Source organism: Apium graveolens, chromosome 3 (genome assembly GCF_009905375.1).
Source record: "Apium graveolens cultivar Ventura chromosome 3, ASM990537v1, whole genome shotgun sequence".
NCBI lineage: Eukaryota > Viridiplantae > Streptophyta > Magnoliopsida > Apiales > Apiaceae > Apium > Apium graveolens.
The window spans coordinates 294640456-294663017 of record NC_133649.1 but is presented as its reverse complement, the minus strand read 5'-3'; the positions used below and the strand labels follow the sequence as shown (position 1 = coordinate 294663017).

The window sequence follows — 22562 nt, the reverse complement described above, 5'->3', positions numbered from 1 at the left end:
CAAGAAATTTATGTATGAAAAGCTGGAAACAATTTTCCAGCAAACAAACACCGCCATAAAGAAGTTTTACATGATTTTGCGCCTGCGTGCAAAATGCTAAATAAAGATATGAAGACGCGAGTTCATGGGATGCAAAGATATGTTGAACCTCGCATGGCGTAAGATAAGTAAAATACTTGGAAATAACGGGAGTAATATTTAGAGTCCAAAACTATAATATAACCAAAAGAGACTTAATTCATTTCAATCAAGAAATCCAGTAGCTTGGCAGCCAAAAGTTCCCCGACAGCAGATGTATTTTTGCTTCTCAGAAGAACTACTAAAACCCTGGACTACGAGAAAGTACAACAGATGTGCTAAAAAGATACAATTGAATAGTTACTTTACCTCCTGACTGCGGCAGTGTACAACAGATGAGGTAACAAAATATAATTACACAGCTAGTACACCGACAGGCTTTCACTTGAAGTAGTAGCAGAATCTCTTCACCACTATTCCCTGCATCACAAACCGAGGAATAGGTAATTAAACACAAGATACCTTCAAAGGGTAATCAAAACATTACTTGATACATGTCCGTAATAGTACAATACAAATGATCCAAAGGGTAATGTTTGAAGTTATCTTTGTTATTATTAAGGGATAATGTAGTGAGGAATAAATATGTAAGGGTAGTATAGGCTTTTGCTAAAAATTAATTTGTATTTAAAATTTCGGCCTCTGCTGTAAACATGGCTTGCAATACCCTATAATAAAGCTTAACTGCTTCCAATTTACGTTGCTCTGCCCATATGGTATCCATAAGATTTGTACTCTGCAAGCTTCCAGTACCACTACGGTCACCTGGACCGCTGCTTGGAAATATAGCTTCAGGATTACATGTGCTGAAACTACTATCAATGTATTCTTTGGCAATATCATGAAGTTAGCATCTGTTTGAATTAACAGGTATGATCGATACGCTACAGCTGTTATAAAAGAGAATGTGTACTGTCTCTTTCAGAAGATTCTTTTGCAGCAGATTGCCATTTTTTTAGCCGCAATATAGATCAGATCATCCTAAGTTGTCTATATGGAGTTGCAAAGATTTCCCAACTGAATTTAACTTTCAAAGAAATCATTTTCAACTATAGAATGCAGCCGCAATGTACACATCAGGTTTTCCGAAGTGCATTTGTCGATTGGTCAAAAGCTCGTCGAAATGGGAAAACTGGGAAGGATCATGTTGATATTATAACATTTTATAATAAAATATTCATCCCTGCGGTTAAGCCTCTGCTAATGGAGCTTGCGCCTATTGGAACTGTTTAAAAGACCACGTTTTCCTGAACTTGTTTCATCTCTATTGAGTGAAATGCATGTAAAGTATACCTATAATATATGTTGAAAGTAAACTGATTCAGAAAGGTGACCATTCAAGTACTTGAATTTTTTCCTGAGGATTGGCTTTCTTATCTATTCATAGCATCTTCAAACCGATGCAGGACAACTAAACAAAACAATAAGACATTAATGTTAAGACATTAATGTTTAACAATCTTGGTGATTGAACTGCATAATAATCACTACCCCTGAAGAATTCGAACCGTGGAATTAAAAATATTGATTGGAACCAACATACGGGATGAAACTGAATTTCAAACAATCAATATGAAAAATGATAATCATCGAACAGGAAAATTGTTCTTTTTCTTTTAGCATGGAAGAGAAGAAAATCGTTGGGAGGAGTAATTGATCTTAATTAGTTATTTTGTTATGCCTTGATCTAACAGTAGAGTACTACCTAGTGAATACCATATAGCGATTCCAATCGAGGCAAAAACAATAAACGAAAGAATTGAAGATTTACATGGTAAAAAAATTGAAACCATACAACTTACCTCAATTAAAAAATTTAGCTTGTTTCTTTATTTGCATTTTCTGAACAAGAAGACAATAACCTCCCATTTTGAGGCAACTCGGGCAGAAATATTCTGTCAACAGGCCTCTCCACTCCCTCCTCCGCCTTCCCAAACAACTGTTTCCTCAACACGTCATGTAAATGCCCAAACAACTCCGTCTTCAACGACTCAAACGCCAAATCCAACCTCTCCAACTGCTCCATCGCATTCTTATTATACATAAACAACCCGTAATACAAATCAAAACTATCACTAGCCGTATTCTCCACCAAATTCAACAACGTCTCGTACCCTTTAGTATTAATCGGAGTACTATCCAAACTCAACTTCTCCAAAACCCTCCCCATTGTATGAGTTATAAACTGCGATCCCGCAGCATGTCTATCATGCTCAGCACAACTCATTCCCACCATCCTACACCCCTCATTCTTGAAAATATCAAGAAACCTCTCACACCGCAACTCCCTACTCTCCCCAATCCCAATCCTGACCTTATCATACACAAATGACAGCCCTTTCCAACTCTCTTTCCCGCTCTCGGGCCCGAACATCGGGTGAGTACACAATATATCAAACTCTTGAGGCAAAGTTTGCAAAAACAAACTTTTCGGAAACTCCTTAACAGAAAGCACATCAACAAAAAGGGTATTTCTTTTTAATCTTTGTAAAGGCAATGACTTTAACACAAATTCAGTAGAAATAATTGAAGTACATAACAAAATAACATCAGGGTGTTCTTCACAAAGATCATCAGCATCTTTAAAAAAAGATACCTTAAGTTCTGCAGCTTTTTCAGAGTAATCTGAGCGAGAGTGAGCAAGAACAGTGTGACCCTGATTCACGATTGTTTTTGCTAAGAATTGGCCGAAATTACCAAACCCCACGATGGCGATTTTGAGTTTAGTGGACTTGGTGAAGCGGTGGGAGAGATGTGACTCGTAGTCGAAAGGCTGGGCGGCGTCAATGGCGCGGATTGAGAGACGGAGAGAGGGAAGTTTGTGGGAGAGATTTGGGAGAGATGGACGTTTATGGGAGAGATTTGGGAGAGATGGACGAGAGAGATGAGAGGGAGAGAGAGAGTGGCATTGTTTGGAGTTGACGCCGGTGAAAGGTTGTGGCCGGAGAGAAATCATGGCGGCCAAAGAGAGTCGACAAATTTATGTTTTTGGTTTGGTTTAAAAGCTTACATTTCTTTTCGTATTTATCATTGATTTAGCATAGGTTGTCTTTTGACTTGGGACAAACATATTGACAAACATTAAAAGATAAAGAAAGGAAGGTAATTTTTTTGTGGGGCCTTATATACTCAGTACCATTGTTATAGAAATCGGTTAATTTTTCAAAATCGCTCATAATTCCCTTAAAAATTGGTAAAAAAAAATTCGTCTGATTTAACCGAATTTCGATAAATCGTCGATAAATTATTAGAATTTTTAAAAATATCGTAAATCGGTACCTCAACCAAATAGTTCCGATTTTCGAAATTTGTAATCATGACTCATACAGATATATACATTAATATATTATTAACTTATAACCCCGGCAATTAAATTACAAATTATGTCGTATTGGTATGTTGCCTACCATAATTACTACTCCCTCTGTCCCTCCCAAATGTTTACATTTTGGTTAGGCACGGAGTTTAAAAAAAATGATAAAGTAGCGGATGAAAGTTAAAAAAGTGAGTAAAGTAGTGGGACCGAATAATATTATATGTATAAAGTGGGTATAATTAGAGCTGAGCATTCGGTCGGTTCGGTCCAAAACCGGACCGAACCGAATAAACCGAATAGTCATTTTTTCTTGGACCGAACCGAACCGAAGTTATATTTTGGACCGAACCGAACCGAAATAATTCGGTTCGGTCCGGTTTTGGACCGAATAGTCCGAAATTTTTTTCAAAAAGAAAATTGTATTAAAAATTAAATCACAAATTATAAAATTTAAAATATAATTAAAGTAATGTGATATGTAGAGTTCTAATACTCCATAAATATAATTACAAATTAAAAATTTTGATTATAATTTTTAAGATATATGTAAAATATATATAATACGAAATTAAAGTATTTATGATTTGGTATATTCGGTCTATTCGGTCCGGACCGAAATATTTGTTAAAAGAACCGAACCGAACCGAACCGGATTTTATATCGGTCTATTCGGACCGGACCGAATAGACCGAATTTCTTAAAAATTTAGGACCAAACCGAACCGAATTAGCACGGTTCGGTTCGGTTTTTCGGTTTCGGTTCGGTTTTGCTCAGCCCTAGGTATAATGGAGAGAAATAGTGAATTTAGTTATTTTAAAAATAATAAAAACTTTACTATTTTTGGAAAAATTTTGAAATGTAAACAATTGGATGGGACATCCCAAAAAGAAAAGCGTAAAGAAATGAGAGAGATAGAGGGAGTATTTAAAACTTTTTAAACTAGTTAAATTATAAATTATGGTCCTAAACACAGGTTTAAGATGGATCTAAGTATTCAAAATCGAATTAGTTATGTGCGTTGTAAAAAATTAATGAAGGATTAATCGATAAAAACGGGGATCTTTAAAACGATGTTTATACTTATAAAAAAAATAGAGCAGATGGACCGAGTAAAAGACAAATGCTATACCACTCAAGTAGAGCTGGTTGGTGATGTTTTGACTTTCTTTTTGATACGTTTTCCTCGAGCGCTACTTCTTTAATATTTTATTTTTTTTAATTGATTTTTTAAATTTAATGTTATTTTATTTCTCAATGTCATTGAATTGAGAGGTGCATCCTCTTATGTATCTAATCTTGGTGATTAAGATCAAGAGTGGGTTGGTTTAAGGGGCTTTGTCAATTTTGTTGTGCGGTATTGGTATGTTGCCTACCATAATTACTATTTAAAACTTTTTAAACTAGTTAAATTATAAATTATGGTTTTAACACATGTTAAAGATGTATCAAGTATTCAATAGTTAATATTAAATTTACAAAAAATTGGATAAGTACATAAACTAAAATAGTCGAGGAGATCGATTTTCAACTTTCGTAATCTTACAAATGTATTTTCTCGTGTTAATACCAAATTTTGATTATCACCTTATCTAATTTCATTTGATAAATAATATTTATTATCACACACTTTCATTACTTTTAATTCTTCATAAATATGGCGAAGACAAAAAGGTTTACCAGCCTCTCTCCGGCCTCTCTCCACTAGTTTTCTCCGGTGGAAAGCCAACTCGTTCATTCTCTTTTGTTCTCGTTAATTTTTTTAATAAAATTCAATTTTTTTGGTGTTTGTGTGTCTTTTCTCTTGAAATGTGTGTTTTGTCTCTATTTTTTAGTGTTTTGTTATGTTTTTATTTAGTTATGGTTGTGTTTATTTGGTGTTGCATCTGTTAATAACGGATTTATTGATATTTTTAGTGATCTGAAAAGACTTCATCGAATATGGGGCGGTGGTGATTATTGCAAGATCTCACTCACTTTTCACAAAAATTGTTCATCCTTCGTAGGTTTACACTTTCGACATTTTTACAGCTAGTATCCGACATGTAGATAGTTGGGGTGCATTCGGCATGTCTATAGTCGTTATTCGGCATATTGATATTTGTGGTGTCGCTTCTCAAATCTCAGTTTAAACGATTGGTGTTTCTGAATAGTGGGCTAACAATAGTTTTTATGTGATGTGATCAATTGTAATGTCTCTATTTTAAGAGATGTTTGTGTAATTTGGATCGCTTGGGATGTTTTTAATTTTGTTCATAGCTTCAATAATTTTTAAATTCTACGGTCATGTTTGTTTCATGGTATTCAGTAGGTGATAGGATTGTAATCCTTTAAATTTTTCAATCTCATGTTTGTTTTGTAAAAAAATAATGAAGAGTTATCCAAGAATTTTAATACTTTAAATTATCTTATCTCACGTTTGTTTTGTTGGAGTAGATGATATGACTATAATCACCTCTAATACTTGGTGGAAAGAGATATTGTTTTATCCTCTTATACAAGTCATTTTTTATAGAATTATAATCCTCTCATGTAATTCCACGTGAAACAAATATATAATTTAAAATTTTAAAGGACTATATTTCAATTCAAAGTACAGTTCCTCGAAATAAACATACGATAAAATTTTAAAGAATTATATTTCAATTCTATACTTAATCCTATTAAACAAATATACGATAGAATTATTTAATGCATAGGACTAATTTTGATGGGATTAATTATCTTCAGATTATCATCCCATAGTTATAATCACATGAAACAAACATGGTCTATGTGTTAAACGATCAGCAAACAAATTATCTAATTATTTTTAGTATCTTATTTATATTACCACCTGATTGTATGAGCAGTTGTGATTTTGTACCGACTGTATTATATTCAAATTAATGAAATACATTATTTGTCAAAAAAAATTCTTCATAAATATTAATTTAATTTTTAATATTAAGATTTTAATTTCCGTCAGTGTTATATCAGCCAGTGCTATATTTTTTCGGTTGGTGATAACTGATGCTTTAATATTATTAAACCAAGATGGCATCATACATTATGTTTATATAATGTGATCAAGAAATTATTAAAATCGTGTATGGTACATTTCATAACACCAACTACAATTTCTCAAATTAAGAATCTATGAAAATCGTGCTGGGTTAAAGTGTCTGTACTTGGGCCAGGTCCCTGGATCCAATTGAGCATATGGTCCAATAACATACATAAATGGGCTTAAGAAAGTCTACATCAACATTCCACATTTCCCCCATGCAAAATATATTGCATCAATACTTGAGTGGTTAAGAGGACGGTTACTCAAGTGGTTAAGAGTTTATCAAATATTGTTTCAGATCCTCGCTCACCCCGAGACTCATTCGTCGCTGCTGATTTTCACGTATTATTTTCAAATTTTCTTTTTTCATTCATCTTAAAATGCATGTCAAAAAGACGTGTAGAAGGACTATATGGTTTCTCCGAAATTTTTATTTCCATTATGCGCTAATTTGAAAAGAGATGCCTTTATGAAGATTACCTCAACTTGATCACCAATATTAATGACAAGAGCATTGGGAATAGTAGGAATACTAAACCATTGATCATCTTGCAAGACTTGAAGGCCTCCTACTCCATTGTCCTGCAAAAGGAATGTAATAGCTGATCCATCTGCATGCGCTCCGACTCCAACTGTAAGATCAGGCCTTGGACAGGGAGAATAGAAGTTAAATCACCAAATTGATCTAAAAAGCACTTCTCTTTCAAGTTCAATGACCTTGAGTCCTTGACAAGGCCTTTAAGACAACTTTGTTTAACAATCTTAACTTGTCGGTATATTTCAGTAATATTTTCCTGCAAAACCATAGGTCATACTTGGTCAATTATCACAGAATTTAAACTACAATTGCACATATATGAAAGTTAAATCTAAGTTTCTTACCCATAGAAAAGTGCATTACTTGAAATTTTCCGGGTTTTGAGGCCAAAACTAGAACTTCCTCTGATATGCAGGGTTTGTGGTGAGATACAAGCGGTCAGCCCAATCAAGAATTTGATGCTCTGAATGAACTGTTTCATTCCCATATCCGTCATTATCATCAGCAGTTGTGGAGCACATGATCTCAGGAGGAGTACCGCGTACCATCCTCAAACGGATGGTCAAAGCGAGATTGTGAATAAGACTTTGGAGGCCTACTTGCGATGCTTTGCAGGGTCACAACCCAAATCATGGTCAAAATGGCTGAGCTGGGCAGAGTATTCTTACAACACAGCTCCTCATTCATCTACCAAGTTTACCCCATTTAAGATCGTTTATGGTCGTGATCCACCATTAATCACAAGACTGGGCAGGGGGCAATCTGCCGTAGACAGTGTGGATATGATATTTCAGGAAAGGGACTTCATGTTGGATGAACTCCACTTGAATTTGTTGTAGGCTCAGCAACGTATGAAAGCCAATGCTGATGCTAAGCGCAGGGACGACACATTTAAAGTAGGCAAGCTGGTATACATCAAGCTACAACCTTACCGGCAACATTCCATTGTCAAGCGGCCATATAAAAAACTAGCAGCCAGATTTTAAGGCCCTTTTGAAGTATTGCAACCAATTGGACAAGTGGCGTATAAGCTGAGGCTACCCGCGACTAGTAAAATTCATCCGGTTTTTCACATTTCTCAGCTCAAACGAGCTATTGGACCTCTCCCAACTGTTCCAACTTTACCACTACAATTGACTGCTGACTTGGAGCTGCTAGCAGAGCCGAAAACGTTGTTGGATGTCCGACAGGCTAAGTCCGGGACTGCAGGTGAATTAGAAGTTCTATTGAAATGGAAAGGCTTGCCTATATTTGAAGCAACATGGGAGATGCCCCCTCTATTTCAGCTCGTTTCCCTGCCTTCAACCTTAAGGACAAGGTGAAGCTTTGGGGGGCAGGTAATGTGACAGGTAATGTGACACCTGGTCCTCTAATTACATATGCCAGACGTAAGCAGAAGGATAAAAAGTCATTTCATGAGGTAGCACGGCACATTTGGAAATAACCAGCTGGCAAGAGTAAAATAGGAAATTGACATTGGGGGAAGAAGATAAGGGCGAAGGAGGAGAGTGAGAGGGGCATGCTGAGTATTATCATATTGTATTTTCTTTTTATGCTTAGGAGAGATCTGACCTCTCGAAAGATAGCCGGTGTTATCTTTTCATACCGTCTTTAATTATTAATTCGAAGAAACTGAGTACTCAACTTGTTGAGAGTTCCCTTAGAATTGTTTTTGCTTTTAGCGGTGTTAACTGAATTCTTTACAGATTAACATGAAAGGCCTCATCAATGCACTTGCTAATATATCTTTCTGGGACTGTGTTACAGTCCACAGCCAGTTCCTAAACTGGCTTTAACACTACTGATTCAAGATTTCCGGCCATGTTGATGTGGGCAACTGTTCAAGCAGTTGTATGTTCTAAGCCAAGTTTGCTTAATTTTTTGTTTATGAGAAGCTGGATTAACCTTCTCAGTTAAATAAGTTCTTACTTATAATGGTTCTTCGCTAATTTCCAAGTTTTTAAGCTCACGTGTTTTGGTGTATGATGGTTACTTTTGTTCATGTCGAATGTTTAGTATTTCGCCTCTGTAAATGAGCTCATTAAGAAGCAGTTACCTGCATTTGCAGTCATGCATGATGTTCTCTTAACAATCCACATACACTTTTCAGCCATAGAAGAACAAAGATGAACAATATGGAGAAGAAAACTAAAAAAAAGAGTAGTTGAAATTAGGGGATATATGAGCTGGTTTTTTAAGGCAATCATCTAAAACAACACAAATTTTTATATGAAGTACCACCCTCATTACCCCTAAGAAATTAGACTTGGACTCAAATGATAGACGACAATGTTGTCAGGGACGCGAATTGCAAGGCTTCTGAACAATTTGGACTGATTTGCATACTTTGTATCAATATCGCTCACTCTAGTGGTAATTTGATCAAGAAATTATCCAGGACTTGAACCTGATCTCTGGACTCATTATGCCTAACCTGCTATATCGCAATTGGGCAGATGGCCAGTGTCTAAAACCAAAGTCATAATCCATCAAGATAGCGTGACAATTACTACATTACGATTGTTGTTGTTATCCTTACTTTGCAGCAGATGAAAACATCAAAAACCTGCAGCAGGATATGAGCTTACAATAGCCCATCACATATTCATGATACATTCCCCCCTTGTGCAAAATATTTTTTCCCTTACTTGGATACACTGCTTATTAGTACAATTTTACTGCTTCAATAGCTCTCTTTCCCTGTTGATAGTTCTCAAAGAAAATACCAACATAATTCTTGATCTTCTTGTACAACCTTGGGCTTGTTTCTGAAATTAGATCTTCTGCTGGCTCTATAAACCTGCTAGAATCCGGACAGCAGAACACAGCCGCGGTTGTTCTCTCTCTTTCTGAATTTGTCACCACTCTGTGCAATGGACTCTTGAATATCCCATTACTCATTATCTGCACATACGCACACACACATGTAACATACTGTTCAAGAGTATAAGATCATGTTCGGGCCTTGCTCTACCACCTTAAGGTTTTATAGCGAGTGGTTACTTAACACATACATCTCTTGTCCAGATCTAATATTTGATAGTAAACACATCCTTAATGATATTACCTCTAGTTGGTCACCAACATTGACGAGAAGAGCATTGGGAACAGTAGGTACACTAAACCACTGATCATCTTTCAAGACTTGAAGGCCATCCACTTGATTGTCTTGCAAAAGGAATGTAATAGCTGATCCGTCTGCATGTTGTTTGACTCCGAGTGAAAGATCAGGCCTTGGGCAAGGAGGGTAGTAGTTAAATCTTGCAACCATGTTTGAATTCTCACCATACTGATCTAAGAAACAGTTTTCTTGCAAGTTCAATGACTTTGACAAGGCCTTCAACACAACTTGATTCAACAATATAATTTTCTCGGTGTATTCCTGCAATATTTCCCTGCATTTGAAACCATAACCTTATTACTTGTTATAATTATGATACAATGTTAATCGAATTCACTAGATGGATCTTAGCACATTCAAATAGTTATTGCTACAAGAAGAGTGTATTGCCTAAAATTCTCGGGATTTTGAGGCCAAAACTGATACTTCCTCTGATCTTCGGGGTTTGTGGTAAGATACAGACGGTCAGTCCAATCAAGAATCTGATGCTCTGAAAGCTCTGAATCATTCCCATATCCTTCAGTGTCCTCGGCAGTTCTTGACCACTTACGCTTTTCGCTCCATGGAAGTGCAAAGAAGTCTCTGCCAATGCCATGCACTTGATCAAGAAAAGAATCTGTCATTCCATGACCAATAACCTTAATGAACAAGCAACATAAACACATCAGACTCATCAAAACAAATGAAAAAAATAAAAATTATGCACATTTTGTTATTAAACGAAACGTGACAGACCTGAAAGCAACCACATGAAGCTAGAGAAGTTCTAAGTTTTTCGAGTTCTTGTTCTGCAGATGGTGATGAAGATTGCATGGAGTCGAGATCAATGACAGCAACATCTATCACCGGAGAATTAACACCAATGTCCTCATCACCGCGTTTATGAATATACCGTTGCGGCGGTGTGTTACAGTCCACTGCCAGTTCTTGAACAGGCTTCAACAACACTACTGATTCATGAGCTTCAGCCATGTAAATGTAGGCAACTCTTGTCAAAGAGGTTGTTGTAAGCTTACTTGATACCTTGCTATTTGTCACTGGGGATAAATTTAGCACTTAAAATCTCTGTCGAATCTTTATTTTTTAAGATAAGTTTAAATTATAATATCTTTGGTGCATTTTTCAAAGATAATAATGCACATGGCCACTTGGGGTCCTATATTTTTTTTTCAAAGATAATAATGCATCATCTATTTCTGGAATTTGAACAAGAAATTTTTAGACCTTATACCTTCATTAACACTTATTTTCGCTCCTTTTAAAAACTCAAGAACACGATTACGGAGGGAAGTGGAACTACTTTACTTGCCTTCCACTTGCTTTCCTTCCTTTTTAATCCCTTGATCCTGAGTTTTAAAAGGGAAGGAAAGCAAGTGAAGTAAAAGTAAATTAGTTTCACTTCCTTTTGTAATCGTGCTCCCGAATTTTTAAAATGAACGAAAACAAGTACTCTATCTGTCCCCCTAGAAAGTATACATTGAGGGACGGGGAGCCGACACGCATTTTAACGCTTCTTTGTAACATATTTGCATAAATTTTTTTAAATTTTTTTTTCTTCTGAATTAAAATTTGATATTTGAATTTTAATAAAAAAAAGAAAATTTTAAAAATAAATTAGGAAAGTATGTTTTTTATTCACCTTAAAATGCGTGTCGAACATTGAAAAAAAAACTGTATACAATCTGATGGGACATAGGGAGTATTAATTAATATAAATTTGACAATCTTTCATTCCAAAACTTTCACTCCAAAAATGAAATGAAAGTATTTTACCTTCTAAACACTTCATTCCTTCCCATTAAAAAACAGGTGAGCAAGCCCCGCAACTGGGGAGGTAAATTGAGGGAATTCAACAACCCAATTAATTTGGGTTTTCAAATTTTCAACCCACACCGAATCATTTAAATTTGTAACTCAAACCAATTTGTAATACTTCGGTTTGGATCGGTTTGATCGGTTTAGTAAATATTTAAAAATAATATTAATAATTTTATAATAAAGCAGAAAATCTCAAAGTCTAAAACACTTGAAAATAGTTTAACAAAATATTACAATCATCTATGTCGCTATGGCTAAACATCCAAAATAGAGTGATAATACAATACTTAGTTTTTGAACTCGATAAACGAAAATAGTAACATATTCTTTAAATATTAAGGATTAATGTTATTATTTATTAAACTACAGATAAATGAGTCTATCTATTAAGCCTGAACATTTTCATAGTTATTAAATCAATAGATTAACGTGTAAGTATATTTTTAATCGGGTTGAAGTAGATCGGTTTAAAAATATCAAAATTTATATCCAACCCAATTAAATCGAGTTGACATTTTTCTAACCCAAATATTTATTGGGTCAAAAAAATCGATTAGAATCGACTGAAATAAGATCGGTTCGGATCGGTATGTGTACGCCCCTAGTTGATGGGGGCAGTTTGTTGAAGACTTGAACTATCTCTATTGCTTCTTTAAAAAAAAGGTCGGGTGAAAAAACACATTAAAAATTCCGTTGCCGGGACTTGAACCCGGGTCTCTCGGGTGAGAGCCGAGTATCCTGACCAACTAGACTACAACGGATTTGTTGAAAGCTTTTTAAAATTAAGATATTAATCTTCAACTTAAAGAAATTGTGACATAAAGGAGCATAATTCAACTTAGCTGATTACACTTGCACACAGTCACATACTAATTAATCTCCCTGACATCAATAGAAAAACTATAGGTAATTGATAAGCTTTTCCAAATGTGTTGCATGCCTTCACTTTTCGGCATGCAACTCCTTCATTATCAGTAAATATGTGTAGGTTAAGCACCATCTAGGTGTAACTTATGGAACCATTTTGATCCCTGTGTGTTCTCCTACTCACTTGCAAGCAGGGAGAACAACATCTGGTAGGTGAACAAATACAATAGAATAAGGAGCAACCTCGATAGGCTCCGATGAATGTACACGTACAGGGATGAATATCGGTATGTCCCCGGATGAAGTTAGAGTCAATGCATTCCCATTAAGAAGCATTGTCTGACTATGTAAATTCCCATCTTTTGCTGTCAGATGGTATTCCTCTCTTGTCTGTGTGCTGGACTGATCTTCGGGAGACACTTGCATAAGCTTTGATCTCCTGTAGTAAAAACCGCGTTTGCCTTGTTTTGATGAAGTGTTATCAAAGGCTGGTGTTATCAAAACTGTTGTGCTGTTGTCAAGATTGATTAAAAGCATTGTGATACCATTCTGCAATGTAACATAGTTCATCAAAAGTTGTGAAAATCTTTGAGTTCCGTGTACATATATATGAAAACTTGGTAACTTACAGATTGTTTTGCGCAATGAGTGTAGGCACGTAGTTTTTTTGTTCCAGAGAAGCTTGTGGATAGAACCTTTCTTCCCATCAACCGGTGCCAAAGAAGAGCACTGAATAAAGAAAACATATCAAATACAGCCTCAAATACTCTCAAATTCCTCATGAATAAATGCACTTTGATCCTAATCACCTGTAGTAATCGGGATTTGGAACAAAGGTTTTTGTGTTGAGTAAACCATAGTTTCCGCCTATCAGTGTTTGTCTGCAGTATGTCTTTGTATCATAAGTTGCAGCCATGCCAAGCTGATCCAAATACCTAAAAAAAGCATTTTATAAAGGGAAATAAAATCATGAAAACCAATTTACAGTTCAAAATAGTAGAATACTTTTGCCCTATAGAGAGATAATATTACCAAAAACTATACACAAATGCGTTGGACACGAGATCGTGACCACTATTGTATGCCCCTCCTGATTCACCAACCCAAGCGGATGCCCCAGAATTCCTGACTATGCTCTGGAGTTGTTTAAAGGTATCAGCTATACCATTAAGAACCTCGGGATCAAGAATCTTTTCAACCAGGTGTTTATCGACTCCTATACACAGAAAGGTAGAAGGATTTCACATAAATATATACCCTGTAGATTAAGGTAAACGTCTAAAGCTCATGCCTACTACATTTTACCTGCACCAAGATTATAAATATGGTGAGTAACAACATTCAGCTTCGGTGTCTTGCTAACATATTCTTTAAACCAATTTGCATCAAAGAATCCTCCTGGTGATATAATCAGTGGCTGAAAATCTACACCCTTGTATATATCTTGAACTAAATTCACAAAAGAGATTGTGTCCGAAGAGTATTGAGCTGCTGCAACTCTTACTCCTACTCCAGTTCCACACAACTCATTTCCTGAAACAACCGGGGATACTCTTGCAATTAATTTGGGTGCTTTTACCATATCTTCCGAAATGGATAAAGCAGGAGCAGCAAATAGAGAGTGCACTCACCCAGCTCCCAACCATGGATCATGTAGTTTTTCTTCACAGTATACCGCATGAAAGATTCTGCATTTGTGGAATCCCATTTTCCAACAGCAGAACCAGTACTTGTGTTTATGGATCTCCCATTGAGAGCATTCAATCCAAAAATAATGCTGGCCCTGAATTCCAAAAGTAATTAAATTTCATTTACAGCGTGTTATGGCCAGTGGATTATTAAGCATTAGGTAAATAAAATCTAGGGAACAGAAGAAGTGCCTTTTTACCCTGATTTTTTGAAGAAGAGATTAAGTTCATCCCATCTGTGCAAGGGTAGGCACCCCTTTGTGAAACTAAACATCTCTGAGGCTTTATAAAGAAATGGTATGCAAGGTTGTCTTTGATCTTCAGTTTCATAAATGAGTTTATCTTGCAAGCTGCCACCTAATCTAATCTTTAACGGGGAGAAAGCTGCAGGATTAGTAATACCATGTTAAATTAGATTCTACTTATATGCCATAGATATGTCTATCATAGCAAGATTAAGCCATACCTTGTATGGCTTTCAAGAAAATTTCATTCGTAAGATCCTGCAAGATTGGAAGAATCATGGCCGCCATAAATGATTTAGTACAAATTTCACAATATACAACTTAATTAGATTAGCGAGTTTGCAAGTTTATCTGTTTTAGCAGTGACATTTAAGTTGCCTATCTACAACATACATATTACAATAATTACTAAAACTCATGAGTTCATGGGTGTTACTTAGATATCTCAGCAACCATTCAGAAACACATTCTTAAACAGTTCAGAATGTAAAGACCAAAACACATATATGCCCATAATTCTGTAGTTTGACACATTAACCTATCAAGTTCAATACACTAACTTATAGCTGATAACATTTTTTGTGTAGTTAACCACTTTTTAACTTTTAATGCATTACAATATTAGTACACGAAAGGGAGCGAGAATCAAACTCTACATCTCTTTTTTTGTTAACCAGGTGTCCAGACCGGCTCACGCGCACCTCGGCTAATTGTGGAGGGTTAGATATCTTATAGCCCTGGGAGCAAAACCACTCCAACAAGATGTACACAAAGTAAATCTAATGTAGCACATACATCTATAATAATTTTCCAAATGAAACATACAAAATTAAGATATCAAACATGTAACAATAAAAGGGAAAATAGGCAAGTACCAAGTTAAGTAAAGAAGCCTTGCCCCAACTACAAGTCCCATAATCACATTTTTCAGGTGGCCACCAATCCAAAGTAGCACACACATAATCTCTGTCTACAACTGCAATAACATTTTTCCCATCCACAAAAACTGTACCTTCACTTGTACTCTCTCCTTGTACTAAACAAACAAAATAAATGAAACACACACATAAAAACATCCTCATTTGCAAACCTAAACAACCCATTTTCAACACACTCTTTTTACTCAAAGGTGTGATGCAAGATCTATATCTATCTAAACTTATAGCACCTCCATTAGTGGAGAAGGTAAACATGACATGGGGAGTCTGAAGAAGTTGGGTCCAGGTCCAGGTATATATATAAGCAAAGAGATGATTTTAAAAAATGTGGGAAAGATGAGTGAATAAATGCTTCCCTCCTGTACTAAAGTTTTAGTGCCTTTTTCTAAATCTTTATTGCAGCCTGCACTCTTCAGTAATAGTAAGTGTGTAATGTACTACTTTAAATACCTGCACGACTACGCGTGAAAGTGAAAGTATTACTTTCTTTCTTATTAAAAACTCGGGAGCAGGCCTGAGTGTTTAATGTACTACTTTGAATCTTAAAAAAGGGTCCGGTCCTAACAAACGATGGCTTCTACAAGTAGGCGGATAATTTCCGAGTTTTATACGGATAATTGATGTAAATGTAGTGGTTCACATTATTTTATTCACACTTAACTTATCCTCAAAAAATTTCGTAAACAGATGATTTGTCAATCATCGCGGCGGCACACATGAAAAAGAGGGTATAAAACTATGAATAATGAATGAGGATTGGTTGTGCGCCACTTTAAGCTTTATCTTTATGAAAGGATTGTACAAAAGAAGTGAATAAGTGTGAGATGGATTAGCTCAAGGGATAAAAGACAACCACAACTCACCAGATCTGTGACAGTAGCCGTGTTGGTGTAGGACCTTCAAATCTCGTGACTCTCCTCTATTATGGACTTGCTTGTATTTACTCTACGCGCTTTTTCTCGGTACAAAATCCGTAAATATCAGTATCCTAAAAATCGGCGATTAATCGCTGTTCGGTACAGAAAATTCAATTGATTAAGCGAAAATCGGATCAAAAATTATTTTTTATGAAAATTGGTTAAAAATTAATGACTTTTTAACCACATGTTTTCTTATAAGAAATTATCTTGTTGCCACTCGAAATGGTATATAGAGAGGTTGTTTTCGTAATCGGCAATTAACAAAACATCATATCGTGAAAAAATTTCGCAGATTAAAAATTAAATATGAATAATGTGACATGACCATGTGTATTTACATCAATTTGCTCGTGTTAAATTTATCTATTCTCGTGGACTGATAGTTACTTTTATCAATTATTATGTTCAGGACTCTTCTGTCATGAACTTTCGTCATAAAGCATAAAATATAACTCAAACTCGCAATAAATCTATTTCTCGTGTTAAATCTATCTACGAAAATTTTTCATCGGGATGGTTACTTCCATTGATTGTCAGGATCGGGACTCTTTTGCAATAAACTTTTGTCATAATTCTTAACGATTCGCAATATATCTCACCACTAACCCCTGGATTATCCCCTAATCATTTTAGTAGTTGTCATTTAGGTGAATGTACAGAATCAAATTACGGCAGGTAACTTAGCTTAGACGGACAATAGATGAAATTTGTATGTGAATAAATATGCGAGGATAACTCTAAATTCGTGAAAGCACTCGTATTGTTGGGTAAGTGAAATGTATATGTTACTCCCTCCGTTCCTAAAAACGTTTTCTTTTTGTGTTGAATACGTTTGTCAATGCACACTTTTTATCGTTAATATCTTTAAATTCGTATTAGTATTAAATATAAAAATTTCATTGTATTAAATTACTGATAAATACGAATTCAACGAAATCACTCATGCCTATGTTTGATATTATAGATTAGACGTAAATTAGTAGTCAAACACTTACCGTGAACAGTAACGAAAGTCAAAAGAGGAAACGTATATTGGGACGGAGGGAGTAGTAGGTTAGTATCAAGTCATTGTCCTGGAGTGTCCCTCTCGTTTTATCTCTAAAGACATTACATAAAACAAATCAGAGGTCTTTAATTTCAGTGTTATTAGTTATTATACGGCTGCAACAGTTACTGCAACATCAATTTCTAAGAATATAATTACAAAAACCTATTAGTACTAATTTCTGGTTGAAGATAAAAAATATATCCGTTTGTATTAAAGCGGGCAATCGGGTCGTGTCGTGTACTTTCGTGTCGTGTAATTTCGTATTTCGTGTACGTTAACATGAAACTCATATCCGACCCGAAATGATTTCGTGTACTCATATGTGAAACCCATATCCGATTCAAATTGTGTCGTGTACTTTCCGTGTACTTTTCGTGTATATTAAATAAAAAATTAATATACTATATATATACATCTAATATATAAAAATTCTATTTTAATGTATAATTTAATGAAATTTGGAGAGTGTATATATAAATATATATATATATTTACATAGTATTATATAAAAACTTGTAAATATTTATATTATATACATAAATATATGCATGTGTTATATATATTAATTTATAAATATATTTATCTCGTGTAATTTCGTGTATCTAAATTGAAACACATATCTGACACTAAATCTATCATGTAATTTCGTGTTTCGTGTACCAAAAATTAAAACCCATATCCATATTTTTCGTGTCGTTTCGTGTCGTGTACCAAACTGCCCGCTCTAGTTTGTATCACCTGATTTCAACTCGATTAATAGAAATGAAATTGATATTTCCGTAAAAAAATATATTAGAACATTCGTATTTTCATTAATCTGGTAGAGATCTCATTGATTTGAATAAAAAAATATATTAGAACATTGTCATTTTCGTTAATCATATAGAGATCTTATTATCTTAAACGGATTTCAAATATATTTTTAAGTAACACGTATTATATTTGCTTTTCTTTGTGAATTTATATGTCTTATATAATTTATAAAAAAAAAGGCATTCTGAAACGATTTTAAATCCATATTGAATATGCTAGCATTTTCGATTGAAATACGTTTATTGTAAAATATCATATCACATTATACAAGTAAAAGTCATTTAATTTAACATTAAAAAATAGGCATTGTGAAACAATTTTAAATCCATTTTGAATATGCTTAACATTCTCGATTAAAATACGTTTATTGTAAAATATCATATCACATTATACAAGTAAAAGTCATTTAATTTAACATTAGACATCCATGTGTGCTACTGATAAGGAATAATGGAAAGATTAGCAATAGGGTATATCATTTTGTTATGTTTTTGTTTTATTTTACTAAACTTGTTGGTTAGATTCTTTGAAAATTTTATAACAATTTCATGTTTAGTAAAATAACAATTTTATGTTTAGTAAACTTGTTGATTACTAAACTTGTTGGTTAAAAATGATATATATTAAAAAAATATATTTATTTTATTAATTATAAAATATTATATTTAATATGTCGGCTTTCATATCCAATCATTACATTTTCTAATATCGAAAGTAAGAATGACCTCATATTCATTGTATTTTGTATCACTAATTGTACCATGTAAACAAATATAGTAACTCTTTAATTAATTTCGCAATATTTCATTCGTTGTAATTATTTTCATGAGATATGTGTGCTGTCATTTGTATAATATTTTGATCGTATATTTCGATTTCATTGCCGCATATTCAATTTATTTTGAGAAAAAACACGTTAAGTACGACATCGATCTCAATTCCATAAAAAGAGATATTTAGTTAATCGATATATCATGAAACAACATGAATATATCATCGATAATTACAATTAAAATAACACAATTCACGCATTAGAGAACATGACCGTGCATTGCACGGGTTATAAAACTAGTTTTACTAAACTTGTGGTTAGATTCTTTGAACGAACAAAAGTAAGCTATATTTCTTTGTTAAATACTTGTTTTTTTTTATTTTCATTGGTTTTACATCTGATTTTATACTCTCTCCGGGTGACTGAAACAAACAAACACCAAAATCTAAAATTCAAAGATTGATAAGAATCAAAAGATCAAAACTTTGACCCGGTACCGTACGTGCTTCCCTTTTGTCTTGGACATCTCAAATATTTTAAACCGAATACAAAATTTAATTTTTTAACGGAAAATTTTTAAATAACTATTAATAAATATTAAGATAAACTTATCTCCCTCGTTATCTTAAGGCTGTAATTCAGGTGGAGTGAGACGAGTTTTGAAGTAGGACATAATTTGGGTCAAAATTAATCACATTGAGTCGTTGAGTCGTTGAGTCGAGCCGACTCATTTAATTAATTGAGTCCAAACCTTTATCTTAACTCGACTCATTTAACTAGTAGGACGAGCCGACTTGTTTAATTTTACATATAATCGAGCATAAAACTGTACTCGAACTCGGTTTGTTTAATTTCACCAATAGAGACGAGCCGACTCGTTTATCTAACTATTTTAATTTTTCGTTTAATCGAGTCTAAATGCCTAGCCGTACTCGAATCATTTAATTTTACGAGTAGGGATGAGTCATCTCGTTTAATTAAATGAGTCGAAAAATATGCTTGAAAACGAGCCGAGTCGAATCTAGCTTAAATAATTCGAGCCGAGCGGACTCGCAACGGTCCTGACAATTGGGTGTCAAGAACAGTTTAAATAACACGCTATTTCAACTTTCAAGGCGTCGGATCTACACGCACATATTCAAGCATTTTTTTTCCTTTCCGCGGATCTATTTTTTTCGCGCGGAAAGGAAAAATATCATATGGACCTTTGAGTTATAGATTAAGAGTTCTAAATTAATATGTTACATAAGGATTATAGGGTACTCGATTATTAGGAATTAAAACCCTAAAATACAGTTAGTAAGTTAGGATGGCTTGCAACTTTTACGGACATGCAAGCTAATTTCAAATTTTGTCAGAGTCTATTTTAAGATTGTTTTAGTTTTGCAATCCAATTAATTTTACAAGAGCACGGCTGGATACCTTAAGTGATTAAGAGTTCATTCTACGTCGTCCCAGATCCTGGACCGCTAATTGCGTCATTATAATTCAATCAGGAATTCCGGATCTTGATGATGTTGTAGTATAAACTTTTTGTCATCCCAGATAATATTTAATGTAATAATCCAAAAATAAAGAATAAAAAGTGGTGCACGATAAAATCAAATACAATATTACGATACGTCAGAAACCAAAACGCCCACTACAATATTCCTCCAATTTCTTTCATTTTTTATATACATATATTTTTTTTATCATAAGAAATCCGCAGCCGCTATCTCTGGTGCGCACTGAGAATGGTATAATTTGATCTGAGAGGTTTGGTAAATGGGTATCTACTGGTTGAATATGAACAACATATGTGTACATCATGATATATTTGTAATTATAATTAAGTTTTATTTATTAAATTAGCCTTCCTAGTTCCCGTTGAACGGTTGTTGCAACATATGATATCGGATAAAATTTTAACAGAAAGTTTAAATGATAAACCTCATATATACTCATCAAAAATCATCGATGATTACATGCATTGCGAAAATTTTATGCGATAAAATATACTGCAACAATCAGTTGCCGAAAAACTTCATTAAGAAATAAATACAGTTTCACAATTTGGAAAACTGGTCAAAGCAATGAGACATCAGTTTGGAAAATGAGTAATAGAGTAATAAATTACTAGCAATTTATTTTCTTTTCATTTGGACCATGTACCAAAGTCCAAAGAAACAAAGCTCAGCCCAAGTGGAGGAAGTGGAAATGGGCTTTGTGACAGATCAGTTATGGGCTTTCTTGCCTTGGCAATAGGCCTTAAGCAAAGGAGGAAAAAATGGGTTATAGGGAAAGGCTTTGGACCAACAATTCTCATCTACTTTGAGATACTCAGCACAGCATTGTTTGCTAAGCACCCCTGTCTGAACACTCCAAAATGCTTCCATCACCTCATTTGGACACCCTAGTTCTACTCCTCCAACTGCTTGAATGCATGGATTCTTCCCCAAATCATACGTTGCCGTCGTAAGGTTCTTCGCGAATATCGTCAAAACGACAAGAATCAAGACTGCCTTGTGAAAGTTGGTTGTTTGAGTAGGCATGGTTTCTGGTTCTCTGCAGATTGTTAGTGACTAGTTTTTGTTTTTGTACAAGTTTGCAAGTACTTCTTGTATATATGTGACTATTGAGTGTGATAATGCAGGAGAAATATACTAAATGCTTGTGCATTTGAAACTGTTGCTTATTAATTTCGCCATTTTTCAGGGTTCTCACTAATTTTGCACTTAAACCTGTTTTATCTGTTACAAAACTGAAATTGCAGTTTCAAATACATCTGACTAGTCAAGTTTATAATGAAACGTTTAGGTTGACTCAGTTGGTTAAAGAGGGGATAACCATCATCTTTCCCTTTTCTGCCAACAAGGGATGTTCGAATCTCACGGGAGTAGAATTTATGATTATACCTCATGAGTCAATGCTTGTCATTTAAATGCGGTTTATCTTGGTTCGCGTAATTTGCAGGCTATTGCGTGAATCTGCGGGGTTTACCCAATGCGCACCCGAAGGGTAGCGGCTGCGGCTTCCCTACGATAAAAAAAGAAGAAGATCTGCTACGTATAAGTACACTACAATTGCATATTCAATGTGCTAGTCTTCTAGACATTCTGGGTCCAGACTATTTACTTACATCACATGAAATGTGAAGAATTTACTTGCATCACATGAAATATGAAGAAGAGAGGACCGACTATGGTTATGGTTTTGAAATATCTTGCAATGAAACATGGTGATACCAGTTGCATTTTATCTCGCATTTTAGCCAATACCATTGGAGTTTAAAACAGGCTGCCTTTACCTTTCCGATACATGAAGAGCTTCGACTTTTGGGATTCCTTGGTCTAAACAGCTTACAAGAATATG

The 22562-nt window shown here is 34.6% G+C and overlaps 3 protein-coding genes and 1 non-coding gene across 8 annotated transcripts; all 4 read right to left on the bottom strand.

Annotated features, from left to right (window-relative positions):
* Positions 1–192: 192 nt before the first annotated feature.
* LOC141713630 (arogenate dehydrogenase 2, chloroplastic-like) lies at positions 193–3117 on the bottom strand. Of its 3 annotated transcripts, none has more exons than XM_074517131.1 (3): positions 2675–3117; positions 1881–2518; positions 193–498 (listed from the first exon to the last, which is right to left on the bottom strand). In XM_074517131.1, exons 1-2 carry the CDS (start codon positions 3032–3034, stop codon positions 1895–1897), a joined length of 984 nt encoding a protein of 327 aa, XP_074373232.1. In that variant the 5' UTR covers positions 3035–3117; the 3' UTR covers positions 193–498; positions 1881–1894. The 3 variants fall into 3 exon arrangements, with proteins under 3 accessions (XP_074373232.1, XP_074373233.1, XP_074373230.1); XM_074517132.1 differs by having other exon boundaries at positions 1881–2515; XM_074517129.1 differs by having other exon boundaries at positions 1881–3117.
* A 6002-nt stretch (positions 3118–9119) lies between these two features.
* LOC141711153 (jasmonate-induced oxygenase 4-like) lies at positions 9120–11153 on the bottom strand. Of its 2 annotated transcripts, none has more exons than XM_074513581.1 (4): positions 10835–11153; positions 10490–10737; positions 10046–10373; positions 9120–9912 (listed from the first exon to the last, which is right to left on the bottom strand). In XM_074513581.1, the coding sequence occupies exons 1-4, from the start codon at positions 11069–11071 to the stop codon at positions 9643–9645; spliced, it is 1083 nt and encodes a 360-aa protein (XP_074369682.1). In that variant the 5' UTR covers positions 11072–11153; the 3' UTR covers positions 9120–9642. The 2 variants fall into 2 exon arrangements, with proteins under 2 accessions (XP_074369682.1, XP_074369683.1); XM_074513582.1 differs by having other exon boundaries at positions 9120–9882.
* Positions 11154–12605: 1452 nt separating this feature from the next.
* On the bottom strand, positions 12606–12678 carry TRNAE-CUC (transfer RNA glutamic acid (anticodon CUC)). The gene has a single exon. It is a non-coding gene; the product is annotated as a tRNA-Glu (tRNA).
* Positions 12679–12836: 158 nt separating this feature from the next.
* Positions 12837–16088, bottom strand: LOC141713628 (heparanase-like protein 3). 2 transcript variants are annotated; one of them, XM_074517126.1, is made up of 10 exons: positions 15593–16088; positions 15374–15454; positions 14939–14975; positions 14673–14856; positions 14416–14567; positions 14090–14317; positions 13817–14000; positions 13594–13719; positions 13414–13513; positions 12837–13333 (listed from the first exon to the last, which is right to left on the bottom strand). In XM_074517126.1, exons 1-10 carry the CDS (start codon positions 15908–15910, stop codon positions 12965–12967), a joined length of 1779 nt encoding a protein of 592 aa, XP_074373227.1. In that variant the 5' UTR covers positions 15911–16088; the 3' UTR covers positions 12837–12964. The 2 variants fall into 2 exon arrangements, with proteins under 2 accessions (XP_074373227.1, XP_074373228.1); XM_074517127.1 differs by lacking the exon at positions 15374–15454 and having other exon boundaries at positions 15593–16085.
* Positions 16089–22562: the final 6474 nt, after the last annotated feature.